The 14,041-nt window shown below is 37.5% G+C and overlaps 2 protein-coding genes across 3 annotated transcripts in view; one reads left to right on the top strand and one right to left on the bottom strand.

Annotated features, from left to right (window-relative positions):
* VPS41 (VPS41 subunit of HOPS complex) overlaps window positions 1-14,041 on the bottom strand; it is a 409,984-nt gene that overhangs the window by 125,085 nt on the left and 270,858 nt on the right. The window lies entirely within an intron of this gene.
* PALS2 (protein associated with LIN7 2, MAGUK family member) overlaps window positions 4,016-14,041 on the top strand; it is a 53,068-nt gene continuing 43,042 nt past the window's right edge. Inside the window, exons 1-2 of the mRNA XM_043464230.1 lie at window positions 4,016-4,033; window positions 7,141-7,371. Coding sequence (XP_043320165.1) covers window positions 4,016-4,033; window positions 7,141-7,371 — 249 coding nt within the window. The remainder of the gene's footprint in view (window positions 4,034-7,140; window positions 7,372-14,041) is intronic.

Below are 14,041 nucleotides of genomic sequence, written 5' to 3'. Positions count from 1 at the left end.
ATTCTTCTGTTTCTCTTTGTATGCTCTTCCCCTTATATGTGTGTTACATCTTCCTGTAGTCGTCCCACAGTCCTTAGATTTGTTCTATTCCATTTGTGTCATTCCTTTTTTATCTTTGATTTCAGTGTGAGAGGTTTCTATTGGCATATCTTTAGGCTCACTGATTGTTTTTCTTTTTTTTCATTCAGTCATGTCCGAATCTTTGTGACCCCATGGACTATATAGTCCATGGAATTCTCTAGGCCATTATACTGGAGTGAGTAGCCTTTCCCTTCTCCAGGGGATCTCCCCAACCCAGGGATCGAACCCAGTTCTCCCGCATTGCAGGTGGATTCTTTACCAGCTGAGCCACAAGGGAAGCCCTCACTGATTGTTTTTCATGTGCTTATTGGCCATTTGTATATCTATGGGGAAATGTTTATTTAGATTCTTTGCCCATTTTTTGAATCAAGTTGTTTTTGTGTGTGTTGAATATTGGGAGTTTTACATATACATCTTAGCTATTAATTCCTTATGAGATATGTGGTTTGCAAATATTTTTCCTATTTGGTCGGTTACCTGTTTAGTCTTGATATTATCTTTTGGTGCATAGTTTTTTTGTTGTTGTTTTTTGTTTTTTTTTTTTAATTCTCAAGAAATACTTTTACCTATTTTTTTTTTTCTGTTGTTGCCTCTGCCTTTGGTGTCATAGCCAACAAATCTGCCATTTACAGTGTTATGAAGCTTTGACTCTGTTTTGTTTTCTTCTCATAGTTTTACAGTTTTAGGTCTTAGGTTTAGGTCTTTGATCCATTTTCAAGTTGTTTCATATAGTGTTAGATAGTGATCGATTTTCATTCTCTTATATGTGAATATCCAGTTTTCCCAGCTGTGTTTGCCACCCTTGTCAAAAATTATTGGACTGTACATGTGAGCATTTATTTCTGGACTCTCTTCTATCTCATTGCTCTGTATGTCTGTCTTTAAGACAGTAACACACTGTTTTGATTACTGTAGCTTGGTAGTAAGTTTTGAAATCAGAAAATGTGAATCTTCTACTTTATTCTTTTTCAGAATTGTTTTGGCTGTTCTGGGTGCCTTGCAATTCCATACAAATTTTAGAATCAGTATGTCAGTTTCTACAAAGAACTCTTCTGGGATTCCAGTAGACATTGTATTGATTATTCTAAGGGAGTATTACCATCTTAACAGCACAAAGTTTTTAGATCCATGATCATGAAGTGATTTTTCATTTAAATCTTTATTTCTTTCAACAATGTTTTATAGTTTTCAGAGTATGAGTTTTCACTTTCATTAAAATTAGCTTAAGTATTTTACTCTTCTCACTGCTATTGTGAATGGAATTATTTTCTTAATTTTCTTTTCAGATTGTTCATTTTTGGTATATAGTATATTGATTTTTGTACATTAATCTTCTATCCTGCAATCTTACTTGACTTGTATATTGGTTCCAATAGTTTTTCAGTGGATTCCTTAGGATTTTCTTAATACGAATCTATGAATAAAGATAGTTTTACTTCTTTCTTTATAATCTGAATGCCTTTTATTTCTTTTTTTGGAACATTCTTCATTGGCCTTTTTATTTATTTTAATTGAATTATAATTGATTTACAGTGTTGTGTTAATTTCTGCTGTACAACAGAGGGACTCAGATAAACATATACATATACATTCTTTTTTTTTTTCATTTATTTTTATTAGTTGGAGGTTAATTACTTTACAATATTGTAGTGGTTTTTGTCATACATTGACATGAATCAGCCATGGATTTACATGTATTCCTCATCCCGATCACTAATTGTCATGTCTAGGAGATTGAGTACAAATGTTGAATACAGTGATGAGAGCAGACTTTCTTGTTTCCAATCTTAGGGGAAAACTACCTGTTAAATACAATAATATTCACTATTGAATATAATAGTACCTGTGGGTCTGTATTCTGTGTTCTAAACCTTGACTTTTTTTTTTACATATTCATATCAATATCTACAAAGAACCTTTGTTCTCTTTAAAGGTGGCATGATATTCCATTGTATTGAGTATATCAAAAAAATTTTAGTCAAACTTCTGGTAAATATTTAGATGGCTTTTTTACATATAAGTCATGCTGTAATATGCAGTCTTGCTACATGTTATTTTACACCTGTATGTATATCTCTAGGATAAATGTTAAAAGAATTGTGTGATTTTGGTTGTTATAGTCATACTGCTCACTAGTGTGCTCCCACCAGAAAAAAAAATGTGTAAGTGTCTTCTGACGTACTCTCAACAACATAGTATATTACCAGAATTTTATCTTTGCCAGTCTCATAAAGAAATTAATATTTCAGCATAGTTTTAGTTGCATTTCTCTTATGAAGGAGATTGTGTATCTTTTCATATGTTTAAGAAGTATTTGAATTTCCTTTTTTGTGAAGATTTATTTTGTGAATATTTTTTGTAAAGATTCTCATTTTTAGTTTTTTGACATCTGTTTGGTTCTCCTAATTCTACAGTTATCTCTAAGAGTGGCTCAACTCCCTGAGTACCTAGAGATAGTTTATCTAATCTAAGAATTTGAGCTTTTTTTGGTTCACTAGATGACAAATTCTTTACTCATTAAATAATTCAATTCTAATTTAGTTATACTTATTTCATGCATTTTTTCAACAAAACATATCTCACCTTTTTTGACATGTATGTAGTAGCAAAGTAAAAATTGAATTCTCCATTCTCTTTTGTCTCATTTCTACTTTCTGCTCAAATTTTTTTACCAATTTTTAATTATTTGTGGATTGCTGTTGTCTTAGATCAAAAATCTCTGGAATAAAAGATGTCTGTTGGCCACAGTCACTCTTATCTCCTATTTATTTAATCGCTTTTTAAAGAAGTACTTAATTAGCAACTACTGTATATTTAGCCATGTTCTAAAAAGAAACAATATATAGTATTTTTGTTTTTAAGGGAGAAAGATAAGGTTACTACACATAATAATTATAACATTATCGTTACTAGATAATAGCATTTGTCACTTTACGTACAGTGCACAACTTTTGTTAAAAATTTTGTTTACCAGCGTGGACGAACTGTGCTTGCGCAAAATACCCAGAAGTTTTGAAAGAACTCTTTCTTCCCTGCAGTTCATTTTTCTAAGGTGCAGTGGTGAATAGGATTCTTAGAACTAGACATACAAGAGGGCTAGACTATATTTGTGTCAACTCCAGGTATTCTACAAAGTCAGTTATGGCATGTTCTTCCAAGTGCTTGTGGCAGGAGAAATATATTTTTATTGAGTTGTGTTAGATTTCTAATAATTCTTTTTCTTAAAGGAAACAAGACACATTTATTCAAATAGCATATATGATTCATTTCTGTCTCTGGTAAGTTTTCAGTATTTCCTTTGTCGTTTTGTTTGATTGTGTGAGCTGCATCACTTCAGTAGTGTCTGACCCTTTGTGATCCTATGGATTATAGTCCTCTAGGCCCTTCTGTCCATGAGCTTCTCCAGGCAGGAATGCTGGAGTAGATTGCCATCTCCTCCTCCCAGGGATCTTCCCGACTCAGGGATAAAACCCACATTTCTTAAGTCTCCTGCATTGGCAGGTGTGTTTCTTACCACTAGCGCCACCTGGGAAGCCTGCTTGATTAGTTAAATTCAAGTTGGTACTTGCCTCTTCAGTCAGTCAGTCAGTCAGTCAGCTCAGTTGCGTCCGACTCTTTGTGACCCCATAGACTGTAGCACACCAGACTTCCCTGACTTGCCTCTTGAAAGCTACTAAATAAATTTTGACTTGAGGTCTCAACTTCTTTCACATTATACAAGAACTTAAAAAGTTACATATTAACAAATATTGACCTATAGTTGCTTTCTTGGAAATACTAAAGTTTATATTAATTGAACCCAACTGTATTTCAGAAATTGATTTTCTGTATTAATTATAGCTGCAGTTTCACTTAGAAACATTTTCTTTCTCTGAGGATTTATGTGTTGTGTAGTGACATTTTTTTCCTACCGTAGAAGCAATCTGTAGGGTTGATGGGCAGACACCTTCAGGTATGTTTGTTTTTGTAGCACATTTCTGCCTTCTACTTGACTTCCTCTTTCTCTCTTGTAGGTAGTCTTTCCACATTCCCTCCTGTCCTCTCACAGCTTAGGAGCAATAAGATCAGTGAAGATAGAAAGGAAGGGAAAGGTATTAGAGTTTCCAAGCCTGTGATCTTTCCTGTTCCTCTACTTTTCCTGAAGACTTCAATTTAATCAAAAAGTAACATAGGATATTATAGAAAATATATTGGCTTTAGTACCTGAAAATTTTAAGCCAGTCATCATCTGTTCCCTGGAGCAACAGGTAATTCTTATAGCTCTTTGAGCAAGAGGATGGAGATGGACAGTGTGGGTGGTCATCTTGAACCATAGGAGTATAATTTAGCACATCTACACGAAGGAGCCATGCTAAGAAGCAACTCAACTAGCAGTCAGTGAGAGCATATATCACACTTGTACATGATTGATAATAATGTATAATATTTTAGATTAAATAATTAACTGTAAGATGATGATAGGGTAGCCTACTGTATAATCAAAAAGTTGAATAAGATTTAATAGGTAAGAGCTCAAGTTTGATGATGTTACCTCACTTAGCTGCTTACCAGTAGTGTGAACTCAGGCAGTCACTTTATCTCATTTTGCATTACCAGGGTCTGTGTCTATAAGGTGATGATGATAACAACATACCTACCTTAGCTGACTACACACATGCACACTCTGATACTGAACTTAGAATATATTTACTGGCACAAAACAAAAACCTTCAATAAATGTTCAGGTTCTTTTCTTCCTTTTTTTAAGCTTTCATATACTATTGTTAGAGTATTAAGACTATTTGCAAGGTTAATCATGCTAAATTGGATTTTTTTTAAACAACAAATATTTATATTAAAACAATTAGCAAGGGTTTCCCTGCTGGTCCAGTGGTTCAGGATTTACCTTACAGTGTGAGAGGCACTAGTTTGATCCCTAGTCGGGGAGGATCCCACATGCCACAGGGCACCTGAGCCCATGTGCCACAACTGATGATCCTGCACTCTGAAGCCCATAAGCTGCAATACCGAAGCCCGTGCTCCACGACAGGAGAGGCCACCGCAGTGAGAAACCCTTGCAACTAGAGAGTAGCCCCACTCTCTGCAACTGAAGAAAGCATGTGCATAGCACCAATAAGACCCAGCCCAGCCAAAAAATAAATGAATACATAAGTAAAAAACAATATTTCCAGCTTGTTTTATAAGAGCTAAGTAGTTGTGTATATTATTTTATTTTTTTTTCTTAGTGGTTATAATCATTCCATGATATGTTAAATGGTCTCATCATCTTCTCTTTGTCAGGCTTCTGTTAGGTTTAAGAAAATTATAGATTTACCTGTTCTCGCTCTTAGTGGCATCCCCTAGTCGTCTTAACACTTTTCACATCTAAATCTAATAGAAACTCATTGCTCTATTTAAATTACACATGGTCTTTTTGACAGTTTTGTTTCATAAAAATTATAATTTCTTCTTATCAGTTTATTTCATATGACTTAAAATTTCTTCGTTGGAGGTATTCCTTTAAAGTGTTGCTAATAGCCCCTCTCTTCCACTTATATTTATGTCATTATGACAACATTGTGACAATGTTGTGAATTATCTGGAAAATATATTTAAATGAAAAAAATGCATTTTTAAAATTAGAAGGTGTATGATTTAGAAGATGAGATACAAAAGCCAAGAATGTGAGATAGCTCATTAACAATTTTACATTGATATGTGTGAAATGATTTTTTAAATAAAATATTTAAAAGTAAAAGAAATAGAAGGTGTATTAGAATTCCGAAGGATCCACTCTGTATGGTAGAAATAACATGTACAGTATTATAGGTATCAGATAACGTTTAAACAATACTGTAACCACTTGAAATTTGCAATTTTTTCCTTCACTCACAGAACTAGAACTTAATATTTAAGTGTAAAACTTGTCATCTTACAAGGTTTCATTTATAAATTAAATCTTTATGCTTTTCCTGTAAGATGTTAGTTGCTCAGTCATGTCCAAGTTTGTGACTCCATGGACTATTGCCCACCAGGCTCCTCTCTCCACAGAATTCTCCAGGCAAGAGTACTGGAGTACTCACTTCACTTCCTCCTGGAGCAGCCCTTCCCTTCTCAAGGAGATCTTCCTGACCCAGGGTTTGAACCTGAGTCTACTGCATTGTCGGCAGATTCTTTACCCCCTGAGCCACCAGGGAACTTCCCTGGTGGTCCAATGGCTAAAACTCTGTGCTCAATAGGTTCAATACCAGGTCAAGGACGCAAGATCCCACATGCCCCAAGATGAGGCCAAATAAATTATGCTTTACTTGTCTTCAAAATCAGACAGCAACTGTTTATCAGAAAAACAACACTTAAAAGATACAGACTGTTTATAGTGTTCATTCTGAGTCTGAATTTAAAACTCTGCTTTACTGCCACTGTTAAAGAATATTTAGGACTATTTATTTCCCATGACAATGTAATTGATGGTTCATTTTCCGTGGAAAAGTTCAAGAATTGCCTTTCCTGAATTGTCCTTTTTGCTGAATTTTCAAAATGGAAAATTGTAACTTTAGGATTATGGGATTCTCAAAATGATTTTCATTGTTTTTTAAATGATAATCCATATCATGGTTATGCCCTTATTTTTATTGTGCTTAATCATCAAATAAGTATGGTTTAGTCATTTAGCCACTAAGTCATGTCCAACTCTTACAACTCCATGGACTGTAGCCTGCCAGGCTCCTCTGTCCGTGGGATTCTCCAGGCAAGAGTATTGGAGTGGGTTGCCATTTCCTTCTCCAAAATAAAGCATAAACAGTATCATTTGAGCCTAAACTAGAATGTCATTAGGAAATTCTGTTGGGTAGGCAATATACTACATTTAAAAAACTTTTAAAATTATCATTGGCCTATTCAGTTTTTCCGTAATTTAGTTATAAAAATGAGTTTTCCATTATCTTTAGGGTAGGAATAGAGGCCAAAGTTTATCATACTGCATGATAACATTTACTGTGAAATCTGTATATTACCTCTGATTGAAAGATTTGATTTCAGTAGATCAAACCATCAAGTAATATCTTTTAAAACTTTCAAAAGTTTTCAAGAAGAAAACCACAGTCTGAGCAAAGCAGTGTGTTATATACAGTATATAAAATATACTGGTATTTTTTTCAGGCTCATGAGAGGCTAGAAGATTCAAAACTAGAAGCTGTCAGTGATAACAACTTGGAATTAGTCAATGAAATTCTCGAAGATATCAGCCCTCTAATAAATGTGGATGAAGATGTGGCAGAACTGGTTGGTATACTCAAAGAGCCTCACTTCCAGGTAACTTTCTCTATTCTCTTCTTTCTAAGTCCCCTGTATTCCCAAAATATTCTTGTAGTAGTTTCTGTTTAAGATGAAGTTTTTAAAAGATTTAGGGCCATATTTTGCAAATTCCAACTTAGATGTTTTAATATCCTCATATGCTTATGCTACATAAACAGATACACATACTATATAGATGTACAGTGTCTGTCAAAGAAATGCATTAGAGTGGATTTTTGTTTGTGTAATTAAAAATGATAACAAACCTACTTCACCATCAGACCACATGCTTGGGACATTTTTCTCGCAGTGATAGTGGATTTTTCTTCCTTAATACCGCCGTTTCCCAGCCCTTCTTGGGACTAGTGATATGGCTTTTCAGTATTGCTTCTAAGACTGGGGTGCGGCTGATGACCTTAGAATATGAGAGAGCTGTAGGGGATAGAAACTATGACATACTTTCCACAGGGGCAAAAAATAAATTCAATTTAAGCATTTGTCTGTGTAGGTGAAGAGTTAATCAGTTTATCAAAGATGAATCAGTTTCAGAAGAGAGAAAGAAAAGTGGAAATTTCTTAGAAATCTGTAATTAAGACAATTTGGTATTGGGGCAGTATTAGAAAAATAGATTACCTGAAGAAAAGAGAAACCCCAGAAATACATCCTCAGACAAATGGCAGCTTGATTTATGAGACACTAGAGAACGCACTGGTCATAGCAAACACCCTTTTCCAACCACACAAGAGAAGACTCTACACATGGACATCACCAGATGGTCAACACCAAAATCAGATTGATTATATTCTTTGCAGCCAAGGATGGAGAAGCTCTATATAGTCAGCAAAAACAAGGCCGGGAGCTGACTCTGGCTCAGATCATGAACTCCTTATTGCCAAATTCAGACTTAAACTGAAGAAAGTAGGGAAAACCAGTAGACCCTTCAGGTATGACCTAAATCAAATCCCTTATGACTATACAGTGGAAGTGAGAAATAGATTTAAGGGACTAGATCTGATAGACAGAGAGCCTGATGAACTATGGACAAAGGTTCGTGACATTGTACAGGAGACAGGGATCAAGACCATCCCCATGGAAAAGAAATGCAAAAGGCAAAATGGTTGTCTGAGGAGGTCTTTCAAATAGCTGTGAAACGAAGAGAAGCAAAAAGCAAAGGAAAAAAGGAAAGATATTCCCATTTGAATGCAGAGTTCCAAAGAATAGCCAGGAGAGATAAGAAAGCCTTCCTCAGCAATCAATGCAAAAAAATAGAGGAAAACAACAGAATGGGAAAGACTAGAGATCTCTTCAAAAAAATTAGAGATACCAAGGGAATATTTCATGCAAAAATGGGCTCAATAAAGGACAGAAATGGCATGGACCTAACAGAAGCAGAAGATATTAAGAAGAGGTGGCAAGAATACACAGAACTATACAAAAAAGATCTTCACGACCCAGATAATCACAATGGTGTGATCACTCACCTAGAGCCAGACATCCTGGAATGTGGAAGTCAAGTGGGCCTTGGAAAGCATCACTACGAACAAAGCTAGTGGATGTGATGGAATTCCAGTTGAGCTATTTCAAATCCTAAAAGATGATGCTGTGAAAGTGCTGCACTCAGTATGCCAGCAAATTTGGAAAACTCAGCAGTGGCCACAGGACTGGAAAAGGTCTGTTTTCATTCCAGTCCCTAAGAAAGGCAATGCCAAAGAATGTCCAAACTACCGCACAATTGCACTCATCTCACACGCTAGTAAGGTAATGCTCAAAATTCTCGAAGCCAGGCTTCAGCAATATGTGAACCGAGAACTTCCAGATGTTCAAGCTGGTTTTAGAAAAGACAGAGGAACCAGAGGTCCAATTGCCAATATCTGCTGGATCATCGAAAAAGCAAGAGAGTTCCAGAAAAACATCTATTTCTGCTTTATTGACTATGCCAAAACCTTCGACTGTGTGGATCACAATAAACTTTGGAAAATTCTGAAGGAAATGGTATTAACAGACCACCTGACCTGCCTCTTGAGAAACCTGTATGCAGGTCAGGAAGTCACAGTTAGAAGTGGACATGGGACAACAGACTGGTTCCAAATAGGAAAAGGAGTACGTCAAGGCTGTATATTGTCACCCTGCTTATTTAACTTATATGCAGAGTACATCATGAGAAACACTGGGCTGGAAGAAGCACAAGCTGGAATCAAGATTGCCGGGAGAAATATCAATAACCTCAGATATGCAGATGACACCACCCTTATGGCAGAAAGTGAAAAGGAACTAAAAAGCCTCTTGATGAAAGTGAAAGAGGGGGAGGAGCCAAGATGGCAGAGGAGTAGGACGGGGAGACCACTTTCTCTCCTACAAATTCATCAAAAGAGTAACTGAACCCAGAGCAAACTTCACAAAACAACTTCTGATCGCTAGCTGAGGTCATCAGGCGCCCAGAAAAGCAGCCCATTGTCTTCGAAAGGAGGTAGGACAAAATATAAAAGATAAAAAGTGAGACAAAAGAGCTAAGGACGGAGATCCGTCCCAGGAAGGGAGTCTTAGGCGGCATTGCTTGGGGTAGGGTCTGGGCCTGAGTGCCCTGAGGACAACCGGAGGGAGTTTCTGTGAGTTGCCAACTTGAACTGTGGGAGAGCAAAAGAGAGAGAGAAAATTAACCCGGCAGTGTCCGTTTGCAGAACAAAGGGACCGAGAAAGTCCAAAGAAGAGCTCGCAGGCTGCAGACCGGCCCAGCCCTGCCAGAGGCAGGAGGCAGGAGGCAGGGGGGAGGGGAAGGTCGCGGAGAGACACAGGGCGCAGGCACCCTACCGGCGCGGGCGGGGACTGGGGCTGGGGACCGGAGGGCAGAAAGCGCACGCACCCGACTGGCGCCAGCGGAAACTGAGACTGGGTCCACGGAAGGGAGTGGGCGCGCCACACCTGGGGAGAGTGCGCCCACCAAGCCCCTGGCTGCCTGGACCACTCTGACGGGGAAGGCACAGAGAGCAGGCGCAGCTTTTTGTTCCACGCTTTTGTGGAACACCCGAGGGCTGGAACCTCGCATAGCGCGGGGCGCGCTCCATATAGAACAGCCGGGAGCCTGAGCAGCACAGACGGAGAAAGCAGCGTCCGCCCCTCCCGGCAGCGCCAGCCCCTCCCCTCAGAGCGACGGAACTAGCTACCTAAATAAGAGTCCACCTCCGCCCGCCTGTGTCAGGGCGGAAATGAGGCTCTGAAGAGACCGGCAAACGGAAGCCAAATAAACAAAGGGAACCGCCTCAGAAGTGACCGGTGCAACAGATTAAAATCCCTGTAGAAAACACCGGCTACACCGGAAGGGCCCTGTAGATATCGAGAAGTGTAAGCTGGAACAAGGAGCTATCTGAAACTGAGCCGAACCCACACTGACCGCAACAGCTCCAGAGAAATTCCTAGATATATTTTTACTTTTTTTTTTTTAAGTAAGAAAAAAATTTTTTTTTTCTTTTTTAATTTTTTCTCTTTTATTTTCCTTTAAAATTCCCTATTACTCCCCCATTACTCCTTAACTTTCATTTTCATAGATTTTTACGATTTTTTTTAATTAGGGGAAAAAATTTTTTTTTTTCTTTCTTTCTTTCTTTTCTTTTTTTTTCTTTTTTTCTTTTTTCTTCTTTTTTTCTTTCCTTTTTCTCTTCTATTTTCTATTTTTCTTTTTCTCTTATTTCTTTTAAAGTCCTCTAGTATTCCTCTACTACTCCTTAATTTTCATTTTCAATACACTATAACCTTACAAAAAAAAAAAAGAGAAGCCCTATTTTTTAACCGAAATTCAGTTCCCATTTTTATTCAGGAGTGTGTTGATTATTCTCTCCCAATCTTGACTCTCTGTGTTCTACCTCAGAACACCTCTATTTCCTCCTTTCCGCTTCTCTTCCCAATCCAATTCTGTGAATCTTTGTAGGTGTCTGAGCTACGGAGAACACTCGGGGAGCAGACAACTGCGTAGATCTGTCTCTCTCCTCTTGAGCCCCTTTTTCTCGTCCTGCTCATCTCTATCTCCCTCCTCCCTCTCCTCTTCTTCATGTAACTCTGTGAACCTCTCTGGGTGTCCCTAACCGGGGAGAATCTTTTTGCCATTAACCTAGAAGTTTTATTATCAGTGCTGTATAGTTGGAGAAGTCCTGAGACTAACTGAAATCCAGAAGCAGGAGACTTAAGCCCAAAACCTGAGAACACCAGAAAACTCCTGACTACATGGAACTTTAAGTAATAAATGACCGTCCAAAAGCCTCCATACCTACACTGAAACCAACCACCACCCAAGAGCCAATAAGTTTTAGAGCAAGACATACCATGCAAATTCTCCAGCAACACAGGAACATAGCCCTGAACATCAACATACAGGCTGCCCAAGGTCACACCTAACACATAGACCCATTTCAAAACTCATTACTGGGCACTCCACTGCTCTCCAAAGAGAAGAAATCAAGTTCCACGCACCAGAACACTGACGCAAGCTTCCCTAACCAGGAAACCTTGACAAGCCAATCGTCTAACCCCACCCACTGAGTAATCCTCCACAATAAAAAGGAGCCACAGACCTCCAGAATACAGAAAGTCCACTCCAGACACAGCAATCTAAACAAGATGAAAAGGCAAAGAAATACCCAACAGGTAAAGGAACATGAAAAATGCCCACCAAGTCAAACAAAAGAGGAGGAGATAGGGAATCTACCTGAAAAAGAATTTAGAATAATGATAATAAAAATGATCCAAAATCTTGAAAACAAAATGGAGTTACAGATAAATAGCCTGGAGACAAAGATTGAAAAGATACAAGAAATGTTTAATAAAGACCTAGAAGAAATAAAAAAGTCAATTAAAAATGAATAATGCAATGAATGAGATCAAAAACACTTTGGAGGAAACCAAGAGTAGAATAATGGAGGCAGAAGATAGGATAAGTGAGGTAGAAGATAAAATGGTGGAAATAAATGAAGCAGAGAGGAAAAAAGAAAAAGGATCAAAAGAAATGAGGACAACCTCAGGGACCTCTGGGACAATGTGAAACGCCCCAATATTCAAATCATAGGCGTCCCAGAAGAAGAAAACAAAAAGAAAGGCCATGAGAAAATACTCGAGGAGATAATAGCTGAAAACTTCCCTAAAATGGGGAAGGAAATAGCCACCCAAGTCCAAGAAACCCAGAGAGTCCCAAACAGGATAAACCCAAGGCGAAACACCCCAAGACACATATTAATCAAATTAACAAAGATCAAACACAAAGAACACATATTAAAAGCAGCAGGGAGAAACAACAAGTAACACACAAAGGGATTCCCATAAGGATAACAACTGATCTATCAATAGAAACCCTCCAGGCCAAAAGGGAATGGCAGGACGTACTGAAAGTAATGAAAGAGAATAACCTACAACCTAGATTACTGTATCCAGCAAGGATCTCATTCAGATATGAAGGAGAATTCAAAAGCTTTACAGATAAGCAAAAGCTGAGAGAATTCAGCACCACCAAACCAGCTCTTCAACAAATGCTGAAGAATCTTCTCTAGACAGGAAATGCAGAAAGGTGGTATAAACGTGAACCCAAAACAACAAAGTAAATGGCAACGGGACCACACCTATCAATAATTACCCTAAATGTAAATGGGTTGAATGCCCCAACCAAAAGACAAAGATTGGCTGAATGGATACAAAAACAAGACCCCTATATATGCTGTCTACAAGAGACCCACCTCAAAACAAGAGACACATACAGACTAAAAGTGAAGGGCTGGAAAAAAATATTTCATGCAAACGGAGACCAAAAGAAAGCAGGAGTCGCAATACTCATATCAGATAAAATAGACTTTCAAATAAAGGATGTGAAAAGAGACAAAGAAGGACACTACATAATGATCAAAGGATCAATCCAAGAAGAAGATATAACAATTATAAATATATATGCACCCAACATAGGAGCACCGCAATATTTACGGCAAACACTAACGAGTATGAAAGAGGAAATTAATAGTAACACAATAATAGTGGGAGACTTTAATACCCCACTCACAACTATGGATAGATCAACTAAACAGAAAATTAACAAGGAAACACAAACCTTAAATGACACAATGGACCAGCTAGACCTAATTGATATCTATAGGACATTTCACCCCAAAACAATCAACTTCACCTTTTTCTCAAGTGCACACGGAACCTTCTCCAGAATAGATCACATCCTGGGCCATAAATCTGGTCTTGGAAAATTCAAAAAAATTGAAATCATTCCAGTCATCTTTTCTGACCACAGTGCAGTAAGATTAGATCTCAATTACAGGAAAAAAATTGTTAAAAATTCAAACATATGGAGGCTAAATAACACGCTTCTGAATAACCAACAAATCATAGAAGAAATCAAAAAAGAAATCAAAATATGTATAGAAATGAATGAAAATGAAAACACAACAACCCAAAACCTATGGGACACTGTAAAAGCAGTGCTAAGGGAAGGTTCATAGCATTACAGGCTTACATCAAGAAACAAGAAAAAAGCCAAATAAATAACCTAACTCTACACCTAAAGCAATTAGAGAAGGAAGAAATGAAGAACCCCAGGGTTAGCAGAAGGAAAGAAATCTTAAAAATTAGGGCAGAAATAAATGCAAAAGAAACTAAAGAGACCATAGCAAAATCAACAAAGCTAAAAGCTGTTTTTTTGAAAAAATAA

This window comes from Cervus canadensis, chromosome 3, assembly GCF_019320065.1.
Source record: "Cervus canadensis isolate Bull #8, Minnesota chromosome 3, ASM1932006v1, whole genome shotgun sequence".
Classification (NCBI taxonomy): Eukaryota; Metazoa; Chordata; class Mammalia; order Artiodactyla; family Cervidae; genus Cervus; species Cervus canadensis.
Note: the sequence above shows the minus strand (reverse complement) of the source record. Positions and strands in the feature narration are given on the sequence as shown.